The following is a 25,818-nucleotide window of genomic DNA, read 5'->3' as shown; positions in this document are numbered from 1 at the left end:
GTAAATAATTATTATTTTTTGTTGGTTCGCTTCTTGCGGAAGCTCTGAACAATCTTTGATTGTGAAAATATAAAAATTGAGATGCAAACTCCTTATTTATTTAACATCTTGTAAAAAATTACTCGAACACTATATGTGAGCATACGAAAGATAATTTGAAAATATTAAAAAATGATGTGAACTTACAATTAATTCCGATAGAAACTCAAAATAACATACTTGCAATTATTTTATTCGTTCGCTTCATTAGAAGCTCAGGGGAATTACATTCCGAAAATATTAAAATTAACAAAACAAACTTAAACTTTAGAAAGTTATTTTAACACGACACACGTCGGTTAAACTTAAAAATTTATTACATGACACTCTTTGGTTGTTAAATGGAGAAGTAAAATTTAAGTCAGTGTTGCAATTCATTGCACAAACTGACAGTAAAAGAACAAGTTCTGAAAAAAGTGCAGAAACAAAACTTAAAACATAATGCTACAATCTAAATTGGAAAAGAAAATTAAAAATACAACTTACAAACAAAATGTATAAGCCGAAAATAAAATTGCAGAAGCAAAATTAATACTACAAGTTTAAAAATTGAAACTGACATGAAAATACAGAAACAAAATTAAAACAACGCTATAACCCAAATTAAAAGTACAAGTTCCCAAAAGTAAAAGTGCAGAAACAAAACTTAAAACACAATGTTGCAATCCAAAATACAGAAAGTAAAAAAAATAAAAGTACAAGTTTAAAAATTGAAACATGCAAACTGAAAATAAAAAATAAAGAAACAAAACTTTAAACACAATGTTGCAATTCAAATTGCAAAGAAAATTAAAAGTACAACTTTAAAACACAATGTTACATTACAAATTCCGAAACAAAATAAAAATTACAAGTGAAGAAATAAAAATGCAAACTGAAAACTAGAAATGCAGAAATAAAAAACTTTAAAGTACACAATGTTGCAATCCAAATTGCAAAATGAAAATAGCAAGGAGGAAACAAATTTTAAAAAATGCAAAAACTGAAAACGAAAATACAAGATAAGATTAAAACAATGTTGCAATCCAAAATACACAAAGGAAAATAAAAATACAAACATAAAACATATACAAAACATTATGTAGTAGAATAGCACGTAGATCTCACCAACTTTGTCCGCAAATCTCACCAAAAGTTGGTGCAAAGTCATGTTATTAAAATAATAACGTGCTAATTAAATACGATCACACTCTATTTTAACAACGAAGTTCTTGCAGAACTGAATAAATGCATAACAAAAAAAGAATAAACTAGTTTAAACCAGTTTAAACCAGTTTAAACACCTACTACAAAGTAAACAAAACAAATTCCTAGTGTTACTAACAAAGGAATTTTTAATTAAGTAACACAAGTTCACAACAATCTTAATATTTTCAAACATATTTGTTATGCTCACACAAAATGTTCGAGTAATTTATTACAAGAGGTTAAATACATAAAAAATAATACGACAATTACAAATTACATCATATTATGTAATATTACGATTATTAATTTAAAATATATTAAAGCACCTGCGTACGAGACTACAAACGAAATGCCTTTGGGTACGAGATTACAAAACTAAGTGGGTTTGGGTACGAGATTACAAAACTAAATGCCTTTGGGTACGAGATTAAAATTTTAAAAGTATAAATCCAGCACAGCAAGCCGCGCCGCGCACTATAGAATTACTACTGTTAAAGTAAAGCCAATCATTGGTATACTCTCTGTTGTTAAATCATTTATTTTAAAATACCAATTTTGTTACAAAGTAACATCTAATAATAAACTTTGAAGTATATTATTGCTGATCTTTAAAGTTACAAGACGTTATGCGAAACAAAGAAAATTTGTGTCCATTGTGGTACTATGATTGACATGCGTTCACGCAAGTCTGAACATGAATGTGGTGAACGTTATTGTAAAACATGTTACACATATGTAAGCGATGACCATATTTGTTTTGTTCAAACGGCTATGATGCAACATGTAGATACCTTTTTGTACATTATCTTTGATGTAGAAACAATGTTGCTTCCTAAAAATGAACGAGGAGAACAAGAACATCATGTAAATTTTGTAAATTGTATTCATGCTTGTTACAAGTGTAAGGACATGAAGCTTGATGATACATGCTTTGTATGCGGTAATAAAAATGGATTCCGTTCGTTTGATTTCAACAACATTGAAGAGTTTGTTAATCATGTATTAATAACTCGCCCAATGTTTAAAAAAATCATTGTGCTTTCCCATAATGGCAGTAATTATGATATGCAATTCTGTGCTAAAACTTTGATCATAAACCATCATTTTACACCTGAAGTAATAATGTCAGGGCAAAAAATTATTGAAATGCGTTTAGGACAAAAGATTTACTTTCGTGACACATATTTGTATATGGGCGTTAAATTATCTAAATTACCTAAGACGTTAGGTCTTTCTACAAATTTACGAAAGGGAGATTTCCCGTACTTGTTTAATACATTAGAAAACCAAAATTATATAGGCAAAATTCCTGATCTAAAATATTTTGATCCTGATTCAAGGAGCACTGAAGATCGAGAGCAACTTATCATATGGCACAAACAACGTGTTGCAAGTAATGAGGAATATAATCTTCAAAAGGAAATGATTGAATATTGTCGGAATGATGTTAAAATTTTAGCAGAGGCTGTCATTAAATTTTCAAACTTAATTGAAGACAAAACAAATGGTATCCAATGTTTTATCGTCGCGTCAACTATTGCTAGTTTGGCAATACTAACATATCGTACCTTATATTTACACAAAGAAATTATTCCAATTATTCCACCTTATGGGTTTGACCATCGTGATCGTCAAAGTCTAAAGGCAATGTATTGGCTACGATACTTAGAACGTACTACTGGTAGTGAAATTCTCCATTCTGGGAATGGCTTGTTAAAACAATTTGGGAGGTATAAGGTTGATGGATTTCCAAGTAAAACAAATACAGTTTACGAATTTCATGGATGTTACTATCACGGGTGTTTAAACTGTTATCCTACACTACGACACGTGTCTCTAGATTCTACCTCTAAGCAAGGTACATCACTACAAGATCGGTATGAAAACACCACCACAAAAATAGCATTTCTTAAAAAATAAATCTTAATGTGATTGAAATGTGGGAATGTGAGTGGGACCACATGGTAAAAAATGATAAAAAATTACAACAGTTTATTCAAACACAGTGTCATGATCTTGTTGATCATCTGGTACCTAAAGATAGTTTTCAGGGTGGACGTACAGAATGTTTTAATGCCTTGTACGAATGTACCAGCGAAGAATTTGTAGCATATTATGATGTTACCAGTCTTTACCCCTGGGTAATGGAACGTAAGCCATTGCCTATAGGTAAACCTATAATATACAAGGGGCCTGAATTTCCACAAGTGCAAAGTATTCATGGATTAGTTAAATGTACTATCTTACCTCCCAGACTTATATTTTCCAATTTTACCATATACATGTAATGATCGCCTTTTGTTTGGGTTATGCCGTACGTGTATGGAACAAAGTGCCAACAATTGCATGCATAATGATACCGAGCGTGTCCTTACTGGTACATACTGTACTCCTGAACTTCATGTGGCTTTAGATCTCGGATACAAAATTCTACAAATTATCGAAATTTGGGAATTCAAATTATCCAAATCAGAAAATAACCTATTTAAAGATTATGTCAATTCCTTCTTAAAAATGAAACAGGAGTCTTCAGGATTTCCTAGCTGGTGCAAAACTAAACAAGATCAAGAGAAATATATTGCAGACTATTATGTTCATGAATGCATTCAGTTAACGGAAAATAACATTGAATCAAATCCTGGTCTAAGATATATTTCCAAAATATTTCTCAATTCCTTATATGGGAAATGGGGACAAAGAACAGATTTATCTCAATCTGTAATTGTAGATACTCCAGAAAAATTTTTAAGTTATCTATGGGCACCGCAATATGAGGTACAAACTGTATTGCCTATTGGAGAGCAACATCTCATTCTATCATATAAAAACATTGAGAACAAAAACAAACCATGGAAATTTTCCAATGTTGTCCTTGCAGCCTTCATCACGTCGTGGGCGCGTCTAAAACTTTACGAATTACTAACAGCTATAAATCCTGATCGTGTATTGTACTGCGACACTGATAGTATTATGTTTGTACAACCACGTAATGAAAAGCCTCCACTTTCTGTGGGTTCCTATTTAGGTCAACTAACTAATGAAGTTCCTGATGGGTGGGAAATTGATGCATTTATAGGCTTAGGGCCAAAAAATTATGCCTATAGAATGAAAGAAGTTCAAACAGGGAAAGTAGATTATGTATTTAAAATTAGAGGAATAACTTTAAATCATCGTACACGACAAGAAATTAACTTTGATCATTTTTATCAACTAGTTCGGGATAAAGCTGAGAAAAAAACAGTTACACAATCCAGGAAGAATTGTTCGTAAGCCTGGGTTTGTCATTGTATCCAAGTCTGAAACTAAAACACATCAGAAAGTTCAAAATAAAAGACGACGATTAAATCATAACAGTATTACTGACTATAGAACATTGCCATATGGTTATCAAAGTATTAAGTGTGTTAAATGATTGGTATTCTGTGTATATGTAAATAGTAGACTGTCTAAAGGTATCATGATGTCATAACATAGTCATAATATCATCAAATATGTCCATGAGTTTTTTCACAAGACCTATCTGTTGGTACTTCTACGTATATATAATGTAAATATCATATTTAAATATATCTATATATGTATATAAATATGCCAATATTGGAAATAGAATATTGTACACTATATAAATACAATAAAGCGTTACAATTTACAATAATATGTTTTATTCCTCCAAACAAATATTGATATAATACGAAGTATCTGTATTCTATACAAGATAAAGGAAGAATACGTATGCTTCATATAAGGTTATTTATACGTATTTATCATATTTTATGTTCCTACAATAAATGACCCTACGTTGGAAACCATAATGATGGCATAATGTCTTCTAAAAGGTGAACAAGCATCTTAGAAGTAAATAAATGTATCAATAAATGTCATTAGAATACTGTAGTGAAAAGATATCTATATGTAAATGGTTATACCATAGTAATATCCTATGTACTTAAAATACCACTAGGACATGTCTAACAAGCATCTACGTACGTAAAAATCACAATATATACATTCTAACATGGTATTCAAGGTAATCTATATACATAAGCAATCAAAATATAAGTCTACAATATAATCATTTCATGTGTTTGCATTCACCTAGCATATCACCACAACAAGATATACAGCTCTACAATACGATAAAATAAGGCTACAATCCAATATTAATACAATACAAACACTTCAGGTGTTTGCATCCAGCCTAGTATAGCCCCTAAAGCTACGCAACCCAACAACACATGCTTAAAACACTTACATGCAAACGAAAGATAATATGTCTACAATATGATACATATATTCCTGTCCCGATATCAAAAACCAATATACATACATACATACATGCACCCACTTACAAACTATTCATATATACCTGTAATTTGTCATTCATCTAAGCTTCGTACACCATTAGATCCATACAGTATCCAAAAGACAATATTCTATGTTAAAATCTCATATCAGCTACACATACATGTACCCACTTACAAACTAATCATATATACATGTAATTTCTTATTCGTCTAAGCTTCGTACACCATTAGACCCGTACAGTATCCAAAAGATGATATTCTATGCTAAAATCCCCTATCAGCTACTGAAAATACAATATCAATACATAAAATACGTTTCTTAGAATTGCGCCCGTTTCCTCCCACATTATCTCATACATTTATGTACAATATGTAGTGCTCTATATTACATATATCCACAATATACCTCTAAATATACGAAAAACACTAAAAATCATTCTTTGTAACCCTTTCTTTAGCATCTCATTAATATTCATTATCATCTCATTAATATTCATAAATAATTAATTCAATAATCTAGTTTTTTAAAAGGATAAAATCATTTATGCGGAAATACCTTAAAAAAATCTTGTTTCATGACTTCTTCCAAAAAGCACAAAAGGGAAAGTTGCCTTGCGTAAAAAATTTCATTCACTCTTTTTCCTCTTTGAAACTCAGGTAGGAAGGGTCAGTCTTTCTCTCCCCTCTACGTATGTGCCAAGGTCTTAACAAAATGCCTAACAAGTCCCACGCCAATTTAAAAGCAATCCTTTGCTCAAAATAACAACACAGTTCCCTCCAATGCTATGTGCGGTCTCTCAGTATGAGGCAATACATTAACTTTTAAAAAGTAACATGTAACTATCTCATTCTTAAAATCTCTGTCCTTCAGTATAATGATTGCTATTTCTCCATAAGGTGCAAGTCTCAGCCCAATTTAAACAAAATCTTTTACTCCATGCACAGCACATTTCACCCCTCCATCACCCTGGAACACACACAAACAGATGTCTATGTTCCTTTCGTTACTCCCTATCAAAGGGTTCTCTCCCTCCTCCGCTATCATTAGCTTACATTTTAAAACTAAATTATTTGACATGTCTTTCTCACTTCCTGCTGTTAGACTATTTTCACACATCTATATGTCTCGTTTAAGTGACAATATATTCTTTCTTTTAATGACACAAGGTTCAAATTATAACAGTGTTACAAAAAGCTTGTCAATTTCAAATTCTAACCTTTTCTATTGTGTTTCCAATGTTTCTAAAAGTTATTTGACATGTCTTTCTCACCTCCTACGGTTAGACTATTTTCAAACATCCATATGTCACGTTTAAGTGACATTTTCTTCTTTCTTTTAATGACAGAATGATTAAATTACGTGACAACTCCAAGAGACCATCTGTTACATGTTCAACCCTTTCCTATTCATTAAACAAAGGACCGCTGCGTCGATGGTATGTGGACATTTAGCAAATAAGCTACTCCATTTTCCCTCCTCCTGTGCCCTTTCCCCTGTGGTTACCTCACCTTACGACATCCCATTCTTTCTTTAGAATTAGTTTCTTGAATACCAAGACCACTGTGTTGAAGATTAACAAAAACTTGTGTGGACATGTTCTGAAGCTCGTTCAGTTATTTTTTCACCACTTGAGCGAAGAGTAAGAAAGGAAGAAACAAGTTTCTTAAAGGTTTGGGAAAAACAGTAAGTAATCAGCATAAATTGCATAAATCAACATAAAATTGTATTAAAATATATAATAAAATAGATCAGAGGAAATTTGCACTGTTGATCAATTCTTGTGAGAATGAAGGAAATTTGCATGCATTTTGGTGAGATTTCCGGTCTGTACACGAATTTTGGTAGAAAATGGCGGATTTTAGGTCGATTTTGGTGAGATTTTGGGAACATGGGTAAATTTTGGTACAAAATGGCGGATTTTAGGCTCATTTTGGTGAGAAATTCGGAACAAGTTGGTGAGATCTACGTGCTATTCTACTATAATTATGTCAATAGAAATTAAAAATGGGAAGACTGTAAGCAGGGAGGTAAATTTTTATACGCAAGGTTGATACTGAAAAAATGTATGAAAGTAGGGTTACTAAACCATTCTTGTTATGGCAGAGCAAAGTAAAGTATGCGCCAGGAAAGGATTTTTGATATTAAGGGATGAGTTGAAGAAAGTTCTTAGAAAGATCGGGAATCGGAAAACAACCAGTACGAATATTATATGAATTATGTTAGAAAAGCATGTAGGCAAAGGGAAAAGAAACAAATGTTACGAATCTGTAACGGAATATATGGCAGGGCGGAATGGTTAAATATCTTTCTTTTGGCAGTAATGATCTATTATATAAGAAACGATATCCAGAAAGAGATGGAAGCTGCAGACCAGCTGGTCTTATATGAAATACAATGAATGATCTGTATAGAATATGAATCAAATATTGTATATATTGACAAATAATTAAGTTGATTAGGTATAGTTTGAATTTAGGAAGTTAAAGGCAAGCAAATAGGTTAATTTACTGTGAAACGGCTTCTGACCATTGATCATTATTTTAACATTGAAAGATGAACTCTGTGAGTACATGCATAAACCTGATATGTTACATTTAAAGTATTCTGAAATAAAGAGCTGCAATGCTTTCGGGACATAATACTTACCTTTATTGCTTCATGATTTAAGTGCGGTTTCATAATTTAGTAAATGATCATAACAAAATACCAATAAATCGCTGTCTTTTGTATGCGAAAACATTACGTACACAGTTGTTGGAAGGAAAAATGACACCTTTGATAGACAGTTCTTATCGTGCATGAACCTGATATGTTACATTCCTGTGCTAGCGTTTCTATTTCGCTTTCTACGTCTAGATCTCTTTCGGTATGTTGACCTGTAGAAAATCGTAATTTCCTGAGCGATGGAGTAACACACTGAATACCTACGTAGTAGTCTCGAAATTCTGGTGAAATATAAATGAGAAGCTTTCGCAAAGTTTTCGTCCGAAGTACAGAGGAGAAAATTCCTTGAGACTTCCGCGCTGGCTACACTTGGTTTGCCAATTAGCTGATTGTTTGCAAATTAATTATATCAGTGTAGGAGTATGTGATATGGACAGTACCAGGTTTCTCATTGGCAATTCTAATTTTGGAAGCTTTCTGTATATCAACTGGTTCACCTTGAACACATTTTCTGCGAAAGATTATTGATGAAGCAACAGGAGCAAGGGAAAAGAACATATTTCTCATCATTTCTGTTACTTGGAAAGATTTGGCTCTTCTTTATGTTCTAATAATGTCGGCCCACTGATGTGAAGTGTATACTGCTGTTATAGACCACTTTCTCTTTTCAATAATTCCAAAATCCCTGTCACAATATATTAAAGTATGACCAGGTAACGGAAAATTGTGTTGTACCTCATCAAAAATCGCTGGTCGTGCACTAAGTGGTACCAGAATATATATTTTTGTTTTTGTTCTTGCCGCCACAATAACCAGACCATGCTATTAGTTTCTTCCTTTCTTGAAGTACTTTATTATTATTCTTTATACAGGCCATTAGACATGAGACTACATCCTGCGAACCTCGGCTGGCTACATCTTCTGGTCAGACATGCATAGACCCTCCATTTACGTCATGCACTTCTAGATTATATGTCCAAAGTTGACTACAATAGAAAACAACATTACTGGATATATGGTGTAGGCAATGCCTGCTGCATATCAAAAGCTATTGATCATACGTGTGAATTCTCTCCTGTAACACGAAAATCGTGTTCCTTCTGGGTTTGAGCGGCTTCAAATTTTCGTAAGTGAAGTTTCCTTTCTTGCTCACTTGTTTTTCGTGTATCTGCATCCCTTGTACTATTGACGTCTGTAGGAAGGTTATCACACGTTTCATTGTTACCAGTTTGAAATATCCAAAATGAAGTTTAAAATCTTTCACGAAAATCTCTCCGAAAATGTGGAATGTTACTGACGGAATTGCTCTTTCTGCTGCATACTGGATGTACATATCGTAGAGCTTTTTCTCATTCAATTCAGTGGATAGATAATATCGGTTAGGATTGTGTCGACATGTACAGTATAATAGCTTACGCATTTGGGATCACTGCTTATGAAATTACAACTGTGCTCTTTTGTCTCTTGCGGAATACGATTTGGTCGTGAGTTATGTTACAAAATATTATTAAAAATAATTAATAAACGGAACATCAGTTACCTGTACAATGTTCTTTCACTTCCGATTATTGTTTATTCCTTGCTGTTTCATTTCTTATTGTCGCTGCGGCCGCTATAATGTCGTTTGCATTAAGAATAAGAAGACTAGAATGCGGCAAGAACATATAAGTTGAGTTGGGTTTATTTTAATTTAGCATCCCGTTCAAGAGCAAGGCTAAATTAGGAGCCTTCATAAATGGCGACAACTCACTTTCCACAAAAAAATGTCACATGTCAGGTGCTTGCATGAACCTACAGAACTGAAGTTCAAGATTCGGAAACTTGTAAAGAAATCATATATGAATCAGGGAATGTGTTAGAGTAGAACAAGAAATGACATTAGAAAAGAACTTTAGGAATGATTAAAAAAATGATCAAAAGATTGCGATCTTGGCCAATAATTAGTTTCTGAATCAGTGCCACAACATTTTTGAACGGCCCCTAAATCAAATTTTTGTATTTCTTCGGAATAAGCACATCATAATGAGTTAACAGATAGTCTGAGTTTGGCTACACTATAGTAGTTCTCAAGATATAAGGTGTACAATAAATTTTTGATTGAAATACATATTTTATCTTTTGAAGCATTTTTGTATCAGGGGAAACAAAATTCTTGAATCATCCCTAAATAGAATTTTCGTCCATTTTTACGGAATAAGCACATCATGCTGAATTAAGTGGAAGTTTGGGTTTGGCTACACTATCTGTAGTTCTCCAGATATAAAGCTTACAGAAAAGTTATACCTGAAATATATTGGATCTTTTGATCGAAAAGTGAAATCAGAAGATTAATTCAACAGGAACATCTTCTCCTAACTGTAAGATACAGTAATATTTGAGTAAGGTTGATATATTTTAGTACGAGCCCAAATGATATACAATGCTGGTTTTCTTTTTTTTTTTTAAACGTTTAAAACCAAATACTTTGTTTGGGAATTTTTGACTGAAATAAAACAGTGTGTGTAGCATAAAAATGTTTGTAAGTCAATTATAAATAATCATATAAATCATTCCTTAATTAAGAATTAGAGCTTAAAATTATTAGAAAAAGAAAGAATGGAAGAGAAAAGTATATAAAAATGTCCTATCTTTTTCATAGTGTTCAAGTTAAAATAAAACAAAAAGGAACGTTTTTCTTTCCGAAACGGCATCACGGCTTAAGTGAAGAATTTGAATCGGTTATGGTGCTCTGTTTCCTGGGATACGGACAAAATCTCGCTTCCAAAATATCGCCGCCCAAAACCTCGTGAGCCAAAATCTCGCTTGGTTAAATCCTCGCTGTCTAAAACCGCGCGGACCAATATCTCGCTTGGGCAAAATCTTGTTAGAATTTCCTAAGGTCACCGTCAAAGTGAAATAAAAACCACCCCAGGCTCAAATCCCATCTATGTTGAAAATTTGATAGAGACCAGTCGGGTGGTTCAAGAGTTATTAAGTCACAAACGCAGCTACTTTCATTTTTATGTATTACTATACGACTCCCCGTTCCCCTCCGCCTTCCCGTCAAAGCGAAATGATAAAAACTATCTCAGGCTGTAACCTGATCTGTGTAGCAAATTCGATCAAGATTGGTCTCGTGGTTCAAGAGTTATTAAGTTTTATTTATCTCCCCCTCCCCTTCGTTGTGCCGTCAATGTGATATTACAAGAGACATCCCAGGAACCTCATCTATGTTCAAAATTTGATCGAGATCGGTCGGGTGGCTCAAGACATATCGTGTCACAAGCATAGCCATCTTCATTTTATATATACAGATTTTCAAAGCACGTTTTAGAATATTTTCTTGTCATTATTTTAATGCAATTATGTGTTATTAAAAATATATACATATTGCAATATATAGATCATTTTGCATCTTAGAAATCTTCGTGACGAGGTTTTATACTGACGACATTTCTACCTAGGCGAGATTACGTCCCGCTTAGTTTAGATCAGGCGAGATTCTGTGTCCCCAGATCAGGTCCGCGAGGTTTTAGCTAGGCGAGATTTTGGGACGCGATGTTTTGGCAGGGCGATATTTTGGCCTGGCGAGATTTTGGCCCGTGAAGGTTTTGGGCGGCGAGGTTTTGGACAGGCGAGGTTTTGGCCTGGCGAGATTTTGGCCAGGCGAGGTTTTCGGCCACGAGGTTGTGGTCGCGAGGTTTTGTACCCAAACCCTGTTTCCTAATACAATAAAATACCGAATACAAGGATCTGTTATCTGCGGGCCAACTTCCGCAGAGTCGATAACATGTGGAGGTCAGAATAGTCCAGAATTGTTTCGTTTGTGTAGTGGAGAACCTAAAATCCACGTAAAAGAAGAACATCAGGTTTTCGAGTGGGCTTTTCCCGGCGAACTCCGTTTCGCATATTCTATAGAAGATAACTCTATTTGGTGCTCATTCGATTACTCGAGTTGTGTGGGCACTTCTCTTCCCTATTATCTAAAAGTCATCAGATGATTGGTTTTTATCTTACGTCAAACTACAGAAATTATAATGTAATCAAAATAAGTGATGTGAGGAAGTTGTTGTGAATGGTTTACTTATTGTGTAGTTCCAGCGGTTGATTAAGTTTGATAAATTCGAGCGAGATATTTAAGCCTTTGTTAGTATTACCTAGGAAACAGTAAGTATAATATCTACATTTTTCTATTTGTCCTATTCAGGTTTATCACATCACTATCATTCATGAAAGTTTTCTTAACTTCTTCATTGCTTTTACGCAGTGAAACGCATCAATGTTCAACTTACAGAGAATGACTTTGTTTGAGACCAAGGTTACATCAAACTTTAATTTAAAGAAATTTTTTATGATATAATTTATGTATTAAATTGTATTTAGGTACGAAATGAAAGCAAAAGAAACATTTCGATTGTTTTGGTTAGTTTCACACCTTCTTCAGAGATATTATAGCTGTGCATCAAGTCCGATTGTGATATAATTCCGTTAAACAGGATGTTTATAAATGATTTGAACGATTTTAGCTCCTTATAGTTTTTATATTAGTTGTCCGATTTGTGCAAATTATTTAGTGGTAAAAACTGTGGTATCTCACAGTTGATCTTACACGCTAAGATCTCACAAATGCTCAGTGTAAGCATCCTTTGTTACGTTGTATACATGAATTCAGTAATCGAGTTCCTCTCAAATCTGTTTCAAGGGTTTTCTTCAACAGCTTGCACTGCAGCAGTTATGTGCTCTTTCAGTTCACAGTTATTTTGAGGCAGATATTATTTGTACACAATGTATTTGTGAATTCCCCTCGGAAGAGAATCGTTGAGAGTTAAATCTGATGATCTTTTGATGGCCAACATAAAACCTATTGATCATTGTGAATACTCAAACAAACCATCACATACGTAACAGATTCTCATTAAGGTAATTTCTAACGTTGAAATGAAAGTGTCAAGGAGATCCGTCTAGTTGATAGGTAAAATTTACATGGACATGTTCAAGCTGTGGCATAAGCTGCATAATAAGCATGTACAGAAATTATTCTTTAGGCACAGTTACTTCGGGAAAGAGTACACTGTGGAGGATGAAATGTCGAAAAACACACTTGTTTTAGGCGAATCACGTAAAATTGCAACGAATGTATGAAGTTTCTGTTTTATAGATGCAAACATTTTGTTTGTTCGCATTTATCGTCGTATGAAGCGTTGCCTCGTCACTGGAACACAGTTTGTTGAAATAATCATCGTCCTGCGCAACTCTTGCAATGTGTCACTACATTTTTGGCGGAGACCGTGATAATTAGGTGTTAAATATTGTAACAACTAAACTCGATAGAGACACATCTGTAAAAACTTACGTAGTACGCGCCACACAGTTGTTCGAGACTAGCTCTAAGCGTAGACTTTTGAGGGCTGCGTTGGAACCAAGCTAGTATCTTGCAAATGCGTCTTGTTATCTTGAATTGTTCTTAATACTACTTGCGAATGGAGTTCTTTGATGCTGATAATTTACAATAAATTTTAAATATCGACAGAGTTTTGTCGCTCATAGAACGATTTCTTATCGTTCAAATAATTCTGAAACAAACATAAGAAATAGCTCAAATATTGTAAGCTGTTTAACTGGTGCAGAGTGCTATTTTAGATTTATTTCCTCATTGCAAAATATTCTTTCAGATAAGCAAGAAACTACTTGTAAGCAAGTTTACGGAAAACCTGAAATTCTTTAAAAATGATTTGTAATATGTTTCCATATTCTTCTTTAAATCATTTATTATACAAAATGTGGTATCTAGTTTTATTTTTAGGTATGTTACGAGAAATATTTAATAAACTTTATTTAGAGCTTGTACTGTTTATATCTCTTAAATATAAAGGCTGACTTAACCGGAATTAGTAAAAGCATTATTTGCTAATGAAATGTTGTTTTGATGTCATGTTCTCCAGATATAAGAATTCGTACAAAAAACCTAGGAAGTAAACTGTTACTAGCATTTGTTGCTGACCTGAACTCTATGTATTTGCTATAGGAACATTATTAAATCTTATATATATACACGAAAACCTGTTAACTTATCTTCCTTTCTAAGTTGGGTACCTGCAGAATTTGTATTTCTGCATAAAGCATATTTTACTTATTCCCTTTAGGTTGGCCACCTTTCTGTTTTGTAACTTGGTCACTTTTTGACGAAGTTATTCATATCCTGTTAATATTAAATCTACTTCTGTGTGTTTGATATCAACTGAATATTTGACTGAGTACATGTTCTCTTTTTTATAAACACTTTAAGAAACCTCCCACTGTTGTTATTATGCGAAAGGTGAATACACTCAAGGTAGGAAAGGAAGAAACTTATCCGTTGAAAGTAACTTTTCCAAAAGTACAACAAGCAATAGTACGTGTATTGACAGTAATCTTATGCACAGACAGGCATCATTAAATCTTTCAATTCTTATTTAACATTCCAGGACATGTTAGTCTAGTCTAGTTGGATTTACTGAACTTAAATAATTTTATTTCTAGAGAACTTGCAGGAAATTTAGAATACGTGGCCATCGGGTTTTTATGCTAAAATATTTACCCTGCTGATGACTTTTGATACTAGCCAGTGAGAAGGAGGTGTGTTATTTTTTTCTTGCCAGTTTTGGATTTTCGCTAACAACAAGTAACAATCTGGGATTTAGAAGCTACGTATACATTTGGATAGATGGACTCAAAAGGGAATACAGACAGTCTGAAGGGGAGACGGCAAAGTGTTAGGAACTAGGAGGCCTTTAAACCTGTGATTGGAAAACAGATCAGAGAGACAAATAAGGACAGGAGACAGGTTCAATAGGGAGAAGGCGTATATGTGTCAGTTCATATGTACATCTGCACATCCGCTACTCTCCTTCTCTAATTATCTGTTTGTTGACTTGTCTCATGCTTTCCGCTACTTGATTCTCTCTCCTTCACTTACCTGAAAATATATTCCTGTCGGATGAATGTTTGTCCTGTTCTCTCTCCTACTCTCGTTTGAACCCTATGACACTGCTTGTACGTCATTTTGTGATTTCGACTACTATTTTTATCCTTCACCATCTCTTGACATGCACAGGGGGCGAAGCCTAGAGCAATGCTTCCGGGTTCTGTTTTGCTCTGTGCTGAACGAAAATTGTTACAAATGTGAAGTAATTGCATTTGTAGAGTGTATTCACTGAACAGAGTGTTTGCATTACTCATGCTTTCTTATCTGATCTTCATATTCGCTCCCAATAGGTATTTCTTGCCATTAATTCTAATCCGAAGTACTTCAAATAACAGTTTCCCATTATTACCACACTTTAACTATACAATTTCTGTCTTCTGGCCCTTTATCAATATACATATTAATATTTTATATATTGCAAGTTCAAGATTGAAGTGCAAGTAAGATTTTCAATAGATTACAATATTTGATCTATACCTTCATAATTTCTATGCTTCATACACACACACACACACACACACACACACTATATATATATATATATATATATATATATATATATATATATATATATATATATATATATACAGGATGTTTCAGATAAAACGTCCAGTGCTTATAAGTCCGAAACGGCTGAGAATAAAAAGATGAAAAAAAAACTGAGATAGGAAAATGTTATAAGGTGCATCACATGGTGTTGTTGTGGTGACCCCCAGGGCCCTCTTTCAAGGGAGCCCAGGGGCCAACTTCAAATTTTCAAATAGGAACATGTATTGAATCATACCTCATTCAATAGTACTTGAAAAACAAAACAACTTTTGTAGGAAACAATTTTCGACTTGGGCCACCGTTTTTAAATGGCCGCAAAAAGTGGGTCCTATATCAGATAAAATGTCCAGTGCTTATAAATCCGAAATGGCTGAGAATAAAAAGATGAAAGGAAAATTGAGATAGGAAAATGTCATAAGGCGCATCACATGGTGTTGTCACGGTGACCCACAGGGCCCTCCTTCAAGGGGACCCAGGGGCCAACTTCAAATTTTCAAATGGGAACATGTATTGAATCATACCTCATTCAATAGTCCTTGAAATACGAAACAACTTTTGTAGGAAACAATTTTCAATTTGGGGCGCCGTTTTCAAAATGGCCGCAAAAGTCCTGTATACTATATATATATTTGTAAGACCAGTGATACAGCATGGATGCTTCAATTATTTCCTAAACTCACCGTAACTAAAACTATTATCATAGGAAGAAGAGAGAAAATAAAGAAAATGCCATAATATTTTCTATATGCAGTGTATTTATTCCAGATATTATTTTCACCATATACTTATAAAGTAAGATGCAAACCAATACGTACTTAATTATAATTACTGTATTAGGAGTATCTGTTAAACCTTTTCAATGATTATAAGAAATCTCCTGGAACCTGAGAAAGTATAAACCCCTTAAATGCAGCAATTTTTGGGATACTTGAATTTTACAAAATAAAATTTTAAAAAAAGTAGAGATAACACTAATGTTACTTTATAATTTAGCATAATTAGAAATACATTCTTTGCTCCGAACCATTATCTCCGAGATTAGAAATGGTATTATCTACGTATTATGGGTCAGTACACCTGCTAGAAATCATTACTGGAAACGGTTCTGGAAAATTAATGAATCCACAGATTATTTTATCCGGATTTGGCGCAGATGCATTTTCTGGAACACAAAATGAAAATTTCTGCAGAACTGACGTCATCAGAAGGAAAATGAATTGTCTTGAAAGAGTTTCACCTGCACACAATCGTTTCCCTGTAAATATAAGATTCATGAATAAGATGAAAACTCATAGATCTAGATCTTAATAGGACATATTGTTTAACTTTATTTTCCTAATAATAATAAGGGTTGCGCCCCGGGAAGGAGTTCGACAACTACAGGTAAGAAGCTATAGGGCGCTTCGGAAGAAGACGTGAGGGCATTTAGTTCATAAACCAAAAAAGCTTCTAGTGTACGATTCTCTATAAGATCATACTGAAGTTTAAAGAGTTCATTGCCTTCAAATGTTGGACAGTCCAATATAGAGTATCCAACTCTGAAAATTGGAGAAGACTGTGAACTAGTGTTAACGCAGTTAGATATTGTATAAATAAAACTAAGTGGAGGGCGACACGTCTCCAGCAACACGACACACGGGGAATAATTCAACATGATGTGAAATTGAACTCGTTAGTATTTGAAAAAGGAAAGCGTTTATAATTTCATTCCACTGTGTAATCATTTTCTCACCGCCTGATCCGATTGTCAGTTACATTGATACAAATTGCATGATTGGCACCTGATTTGGTTATGACTGTACATAGTTAATTCGTGAAGAACATATTTGCTGACGTTAATATAATCCAATTATCACCAAATGTATTACGAATTTGTTTCACCTTTGATACTTACACATTGTATGATCATCACCAGATGTATTACGAATTTACGTTACCCTCTACATTTGATCATCTGACCTTGCTTTCTAGTTGAAGGCCAATTCTATTTATCTGACAAATTATAGCTTGAGTTTTAACACTAACTTGAATTAGTATCAATAATTTTTAGCAACAATTTATACACAAGAATTTGATTTTGAGATGCAAAATATAACGCAATATAATTTTATAAGATACAACAACTAAATGCTGAAGAAAGGAATGTACAGCGAATCAAAAGTGTATCTCCCCCCTAAGTGCTCTAATTCCATTACTTGGGTCCAGATCATTTGCAGTTGTGAGAACGCCTAGACAGATGCAACCCAACTTACACGTTACTTTTCCCAGCACTGACATCAGTTGGTAGTCCTTACTCAGATGTTTATGCAGATAAAATTGTAAAGTAGGTGACTGTCGAAACAGTTCTCTAGGTTCAATACAGTAACCGCTTAGCCACAGCGTCACTTCATCTTCCATCTAAACTATTAGCTAGTGAAAATCGTTGTATGTAAGACTATACAAAATAGTAATACTCGTATAAGGAGACGTTCCTTATGAGTGTCACAATCACTTACTCAAGATTTCCTTCTTTAACACAAAAACAAGTTATATAGACCTTCGTCAATGAGGAAAATATCACGAAACGTTCTTCAAGTTGAGACTAACTCATAGTTTTTAACTGCTCCCGTTTTACATTACTACTATTCTTCCTCATTGTAATTTCTAATTTCCAAAGAAGAAAAGCCGGCAACATTTACGCTGATTACAAGAGTTTGAGTATTCGCGAGCTACCCTGTATTATTTTTCTCGCGCTTTCCTAGTCAGCTGTTTGAAGTTGTATGTGAGGTGCAAGTAGCTATAGATGAAATCTATGCATACCAAAGAAACACCAACACAATAAACATAAATAAAATATGGTGGAGTGGCTAGGGATATTCAAATTACTATGTAAATTACTAAAAATGTAAATTAAATGCTTTTGCATATGTAAATCCCTGTTTGGAGTCATAAGGGTGATCTCCGTTTGAAGCCGCCACTGCCACAATTGATAGTCGGTAGAGCATGACAAAATAAAACAAAAACCAAAATCTCAGGGTTTTGTGACGACAGTTATGGTTTTGCAGCTACTTGTAAAGAGTTTCAAAAAATGTATTAAGGTTTAAAAAAAATAAAATAAAATTCCAAGCAAACTGGTAGCAGCCTGTTACGTACTCTTTACACTCATAACTGTTTCTTTATGTTCTCTGGGCGTATTCCTTCCTGGGCCCCATTCAGGAAGGTGGTCAGATGTACAAGAGTAAGGAGAAATGTTTCCTTAGCTCTCACTCCTGAAATAAAACATGTGGATTAGCATTCGGGTACTCACCACTCAGGAAAACAGACACCCTCGCTATACTGTTGGAAGATAGATATTTACTCCTCCTCATGAAAAGAATAGGTGATGGTAGGCAACACTCACCACTTTCATATTTACAACACACTTAATAGAACTTTCCTTGTAATGGTGCACCACTCACACTGATTGATATATACACATATTTCACACAGCAAAGAGACAGCAGATTGATATATATAACACATGAGATCTGTCTGACCTCTCAAAGTGATCTGCCAAGCAGATACACAAACAAAAATTCACTCCTCATGATGATGAGTTCAGTGTCTCTGACCGTTCCTTTTACAGAGAGGAGGATTAAAAAAATTTATATGGTAAAATTCAAATTTACATAGATATGATCCAGTTTCCTGGTGAATCGATGTGCCCTAATGTCCACTTCAATGGTAGACTCTGCTAAAGGAGGGGTTGACAAAATGTCTATGATGGAATCACACAACAATGGAAATTTTCCACATTTCCATTCCACTGGACGCAAATTGTTCGTGAAGAGTAAACCAAATATGATGGTCAACTATGGTGATGCAACTGACCCAAGGGATGTCAGTTTAAGTTAGCAATGCTAACTGTCTTGCTATTCTCCTTAGTTAAGAGTTCAAGGAGAGACACTGTCATATAGAGTGACAGGCCTAGTAATCTCAAATAGAGATTGGTGCAACGATTGTACTATTCCATAACATGAATGAAGAGTAGTGCCAATGCACTGTTAATAAGCTTTGTCCGCAGAATAACTGCTACTTAGAAATGCTGACACAGTCATAGCCAAAATAGCCATAGTTCTGAAAATGTTGGTTGCAGAGTGATTATTAAAAAAATTGAACGTAACGTGATTAACACTTTTCGGGAATATCACTCTTCTGCAGCACTTGTATTATTTCCACTATAAATTTAATATTTATAAGCACTGTCCACTAGCAACATCGTTGTCCGATACATGACTGTCCATGTATATATTACACAGGATTCCATTGGAAGCGCTCTTCACACTATCCTGGGTGGATACTTCTCAACTTTTGAGAAGTTTGAAGGAACTTCACACACTGTAGTTTAGATATAAACTCTTCCGCGTTTCAGCAACAACTACTCTCAACTAAGACCACGAACGAGTTATTAAACTTCACATTTTCCTGGAAAAGAATCGACTCGCTCTTCTAAGAATTCCAGAACAAAAGGTTTTGATGCCTCCGGCAATAACGTTGTGTGGTCCTTCACCAAGCACCACACCGAAAGCCCTCTTGCTCTTGCAAAGGAGGCAAACACTGCTTGATAGGTGCTGCCACCACTGTAGAGAGCGGCAGATTCGAAAGCTTCTGCCCAAACAGAAGTCCATCACAACAACACGATAAACATTTACTATTTTCACTGAAATAAACATTACAAAGGATAGTTACACTGGATTAAACATACATAAATATAGTAAATTATATACAGAATGCAATAGTATCACTAGATACAGCTGTCATCTCTCCGAGTATGTGTAGGAAGTCTCTTTTCCACTGGCTTCCCTCAAAACTGTCTGCTAACAACCCAGTAGCCATTATTCCAAGAGAGAGAGAGATAGAAACATTTTTGTTATGGTTAATTTTGACAATAACACAAGATCTAAATGTCTTGAACGATGGGAAACACGATGACAAATATAGTCATGAATTTTAAACGGTCTTTCCAAGAACTGGTGAGCGTAATACGCTAATATTAATAATTTACACATAAAATAAGTCAAAATAAAATACATGTTTTCAAAAGTGCAGTGCATCATGGGAGAAATACTTAGGTCCGTCGGCTGACGGTAACGAACTTAGGGTGAAGCCAAGCGAAGGGCTTGAGACTTGCGAGATTCTTTTAAAAGGTGTGAAAACGACACCTTTAGAAATAAGAAATCTATCATGTTGACGCTAAAAAATTTATGGCTTTTGAAACAAAGCCTGGAGAGCGTCTGTAAGCAATGTTTCCACCTAGCCATTGCTATACAAGAGGAAGTTACCAGTATACTTCCTATACTCAATGTTTCATCCTTCCTTGGTCATTTAGGGATTTCTCCACTCATTAGTTGTCATAGACCTCACATGCAGTTTCAGTGCAGACTGATGTCGCCAAGAAAAAAAATCTCTGTCCAAGCTATCTCTGTAGCCATGAAGTTCAAACTTCTATACATGAAGTAAATGCATATGATTTGATTTCTCCTTTTAATTAATCATATGTAGAATGGTATGCTGGCTATATAAATCCAATAACGCATGTACTATGTACAATATAAAGTCCCATTAATGAGATGCACGCAAACTTTAAATGTTGTTCATAGCCTATAAAGAATAAAATACATACATGAAATACAATATACATCAACATTGTATTAATACTCTCGTATTACGCTCGGTGTTTACCCAATAATATTCATAGAAGTTATATAATAATTAAAAGGAATGCTAATAAATAAGCAATTAATTTGATCACCAATTACCATATATTTAAATATTGATATGCAAATGTGCACTCATCTGCATTTTGATATGCAGATGAAGGAGAAGGCACTCGGCCGTCTACAGTTGGTCATGTAAAATGTACAGAAAAATTTGGACAAGAAAACAGAACCTAACCAACTAATGCGGGGCTTCTAACCCGTTCTTACTACTACTACTACTACTACTATTACTACTACTACTATTACTACTACTCAGTGGCGTATTTAGGGGGGTGGCTTCCGGGCTTAAGCCCCCTCCGAAATCTTACTTAGTATAGTAAAGTAAATGAAATATCTTGAAGAATTTTCACATTTCCAGGAAAAGCCCCCCGAAAGTTAGCAGAGCCCCTCCCGAAACAAAATCGTAAATACGCCACTGCTACTACTACTACTATTACTATTGCCACTACTACCACTACTATTACTACTACTACTTTTACTACTTTAACTATGGATCTGTATAGTAAAACTGCAAGCTTATTTTAATGAAAGAAATGTTATGAAAATTTTTAAAAAATTAAAAAAACTCCTTGGGCAGGATTTGAAACCACGCCAAAAACGAGATTTATTACTAGCATCTTACGCTTGCACGCTCGGCTACGAGGGCCGACAGCAGTTAGCCTTTACTTTCAGCTATATATAGGTCATGACTCTTGATGTCTTATATGTATCGGCCAATCAGATCTGGGGATATCTGCACGTCTTGGGATGCGCAAAAATGCAAGCCGATAGACATTATTTTTTCATTCTTTGAATTACATCTACATGTGTAGAAAAAGAAAGTTCTATTTTTACCTTCCGTAACTACTAGTTTATTTTTTTATCTTTGAATGAGGAATTTGTGGTAGATTGGCAAATTATAACTCGTATGGGAGAGACACGGGTTCGAATCCCATCTTTTCAAGTATTATTTCTTGTTTGGAAGATATTGTTTAGGTAATTGCTACTCTAATTTTTTTATTTCATTATTATTATTATTATTATTATTATTATTATTATTATTATTATTATTATTATTATTATTATTATTATTATTATTATTATTATGCGTATAATTGTATGGATTTCGATGGCAACTGTCGCTAAATATTAGAAAGTGAATATGGGAGAAGTATGAAATAAAGTAAATAGATGCGCGTAATTTTCTTATACAATTATATAGCCGCAATCGAAGTAGCTTTCAAAATGCCTTTCTTGCTACCATCAGCTCGTGGCCCTTCATATTGGAAGATTAATACTGAAATAATGTATCTCGCGCAAGTTGTGGCGGAGTTCTCGCGTCGATTACCTTATTGGTGCAGCATACAGCGGTACTACTCCTCTGTGCTTTCCTGGTGGAATTTATTTTGTAAACTTAAATTGCGTTATGTTTTCAATGGCAAGGGCAGGTCGCGAGGGAAGACGACCACAATTTATGTGAATTTTTATATCATGCTCTGCGAATTTTGGAAAGCTCCGCCTTCCCTAGAGAACCAGGGTTGCATTAACGGCATCAAACACCGATTGAAAACGATTTACTCCCATACTTCGATCAGTGCGTATTTGTTGGAAGACTTTTATCATTGTTTTCTGGCGGAGACAATAACTATGTATAATGTTGATTTGATTTTGAAACAAAGGCGTTCCACCTCCATTCACTCTCTCATTCTGGGAGATGACACCACCACTACTAATTCTACGCTGATTTTACAAGAGTTCACGCGCTACAATGTCGAATTCGCAAGTGCACGTCCCAGAGACTATACACATGCCTCGGAGTTTCTGCCCGCGTTATCTCACCAACTCACGGATGACGAGTGTCAGACATTGATCAATCCTATTACTGAGAAGGAAATTTTCGCGGTCCTCAGGTGGACAATGTGTGGCAGTGCCCCGGAGAAGATGGATTAAATATCCAGTTTTATAAACAGTATTGGTCGCATCTGAATCCCTATCTTACCGTCTTATTCAATGCTTTATTACAAGGGGAAGCAGTGGGTTGTAATACAGCCACCTTAGTCCTCATTCCGAAATTCCACGCAGCGCATTATGTTTAGGACCATAGACGTATTTCTTTATTTCCCGTCGATCTTAAGTTGCTCACCAAAGTGCTTACAGCCAGACTTCGACCAATCATCGGTCACTACATTAGTCCCTATCAGGCGGCACTGCATGCTACGCATAATCTTTCATATACACTTCGCTCTTTATGCATAACCCTTCATATATTTGCTTATTTTCAGTTTCGGCAGGTGTCCGCGGGTGCACTAGTTGTAGATTTAGAGAAAGCATATGACAGTTTAGACGCGGGGTTTTGTTGCAGGTACTTAAAGCCTGGCGGTTTCTTTTAGCCTTCAGCACGGTCATTAACAATTTATATAACACGACCAATTTCCGCATCCAGATTAATGACACCTGTCCCTTCTTATTCCATTGAAACGTGGATTACTTCAAGGGTGTAGTTTGTCACTGTCACTTTTTGCACTCGCATTAACCCATAAGTACTATGGACCGTCTCGCAGACCGCTGCGACTTTTCGTATCATTATATTTTCCACAGCCTTACTACTACAAGTGAATTTTTTCGTCTCCCTTCCTGTCTAGCAAATGGTTACGTATTGTGAAGTTCGTGTTATAATTGATCCCCTGTGCGCTGCGCTTGAGGGGTCGAGCGGTCTCACAGACGTACTATAGTAGTTAAGTGAGTATTTTGCTGTTCAGTTGTCTTTCGTTATCTACTGATTATTAGCAGTGTTGTTTCCTACCGTGTGGCACATCTTGCACCACACATCAAATAATGACCCAGAGACAAGAAAATCTGAAATAATCGTATTTTATAACATGAGTAAAGGCGAAGTGAATACTCTAGACAAAAATGTACAGATTACACATCAAGTCGTCTAACAAGACGATATCCATTAACAATTTTCTTTATGCGGTGGATGTTGTGTACGGTGTCAATGTGTAGGTCTTGCATCAAATCTACGCTAAGTCCTCAGTGATGACAAGACTTGTTTTCATCAAAAGGTTGGCAAAAAGACTTCTTAGGCCTCACATAGAACGTAGATTGTTCATCGGACATCTGCCACGAGAGCTGAGTTTTTCAATCAAGAGCATACTACAGCTTGAAAATGAGTTTCCCACCATCGCGCACAAGGAGTTGAAAAGGAAAACATAGTTTTCTGCTCACTGAGTTGTAAGCGGAAAGTAATGATATTCGTGTCAGCGGTGTCGAGTACCGATTTTCTTGCAGTGAAGCAAAAAAAAAAAAAAAAAAAAAAGGCCCGCTATCCACGGGGGGCTAGGAAGGGCCGGGCCCCCCTAAACTTTGGCTGGCCTAAAAGTTTCACGGTAGGCTTGCAAATGAACTATAATATGGTGATGAAGTATAATATGATACCATCGGGCCCCCCTAACTTCTACCGGACCCCCTAAACTTTTGGGCTTGCTACGGGCCTGGGCAAAACGTATTTTCGTTACTTTCGACATCATATAAGAACTAAAAATTAGTTTTATTCATTGCCTTTTCATTACAAAAAATGTAACAGTACAACTATAATAGCACTTTCTTGTAAGTTAAAAAAAACTAAAATTCCATGTTTTTCTTCGTTTTTACTGTATTTTTTATTCTCAGTGCATCTATAAGAACAGTGTATTTTAGATTAGTTTTATTGTGACTACCTAGAAACAGAAAAATTAGACATTTCAACAATTACAATTTTAGAATAACAGTGAAAGCATTGTTGCAAATTTTGACTATGTTGTCTTTCTTATTGTGTTAAAAATATAAAGCTTTTTTACATAGTGAAATTAATGTTTTATTTTTCAATAAGCAACTAGGATATGTGGGATAGCATTTTAAAAAATATGCAATAAAACTACTATTCAGAAAATGTGAAACAACAAAGCGGTCTGACAGGCCGTTCCATAGTAGTTACATGATTATTTTCGTCCATAGTACTTAAGGGTTAAATCCTCTACTCAGAACGTTGGCAATCCTGCGCCCCTGGACCCTCTCGTTTCCTGAGTCAAAATATATTTGGGAATGCTGATGATGTTACAATCACCGGGTTCGATCCTGTTCTTATGGCGCGGGTTTTTGCAGTAATACAGCGTTTCGCACTTTGTTCAGGGTTACAGTATAATGTACAGAAAACTAAATTATTACAGTTCAATGGTTTTCATTTACCTGTTAACAAGCCTGGGATGCTGTGTGTACCTCATGTCACACCGTTGAAGATCCTAGGTATCCCGTTTACGTCACAACCTACTTCCCTTTTCGAAGAGATTTGGTCTCCGTTGTTGCTACAGATTCGCCATCTTTTGTTTTCCCAGCGTTTCCATCGTCTTCATTTAATTCATCGTATCCACTTCA

General features: G+C 34.9%; 1 protein-coding gene across 2 annotated transcripts in view; it reads right to left on the bottom strand.

The window, feature by feature from the left end:
- Window positions 1-16,423: 16,423 nt before the first annotated feature.
- Window positions 16,424-25,818, bottom strand: part of LOC145680867 (methyl farnesoate epoxidase-like) — a 203,328-nt gene continuing 193,933 nt past the window's right edge. For both annotated transcript variants that reach the window (XM_081752002.1, XM_081752003.1), the window contains one exon: window positions 16,424-16,943. In XM_081752002.1, the coding sequence (XP_081608128.1) occupies window positions 16,750-16,943 (194 nt within the window). In that variant the 3' untranslated portion in view covers window positions 16,424-16,749. The remainder of the gene's footprint in view (window positions 16,944-25,818) is intronic.

This window comes from Thermobia domestica, chromosome 3 (genome assembly GCF_964235325.1).
Source record: "Thermobia domestica chromosome 3, izTheDome1.hap1.1, whole genome shotgun sequence".
Taxonomy (NCBI): domain Eukaryota; kingdom Metazoa; phylum Arthropoda; class Insecta; order Zygentoma; family Lepismatidae; genus Thermobia; species Thermobia domestica.
Note: the sequence above shows the minus strand (reverse complement) of the source record. Positions and strands in the feature narration are given on the sequence as shown.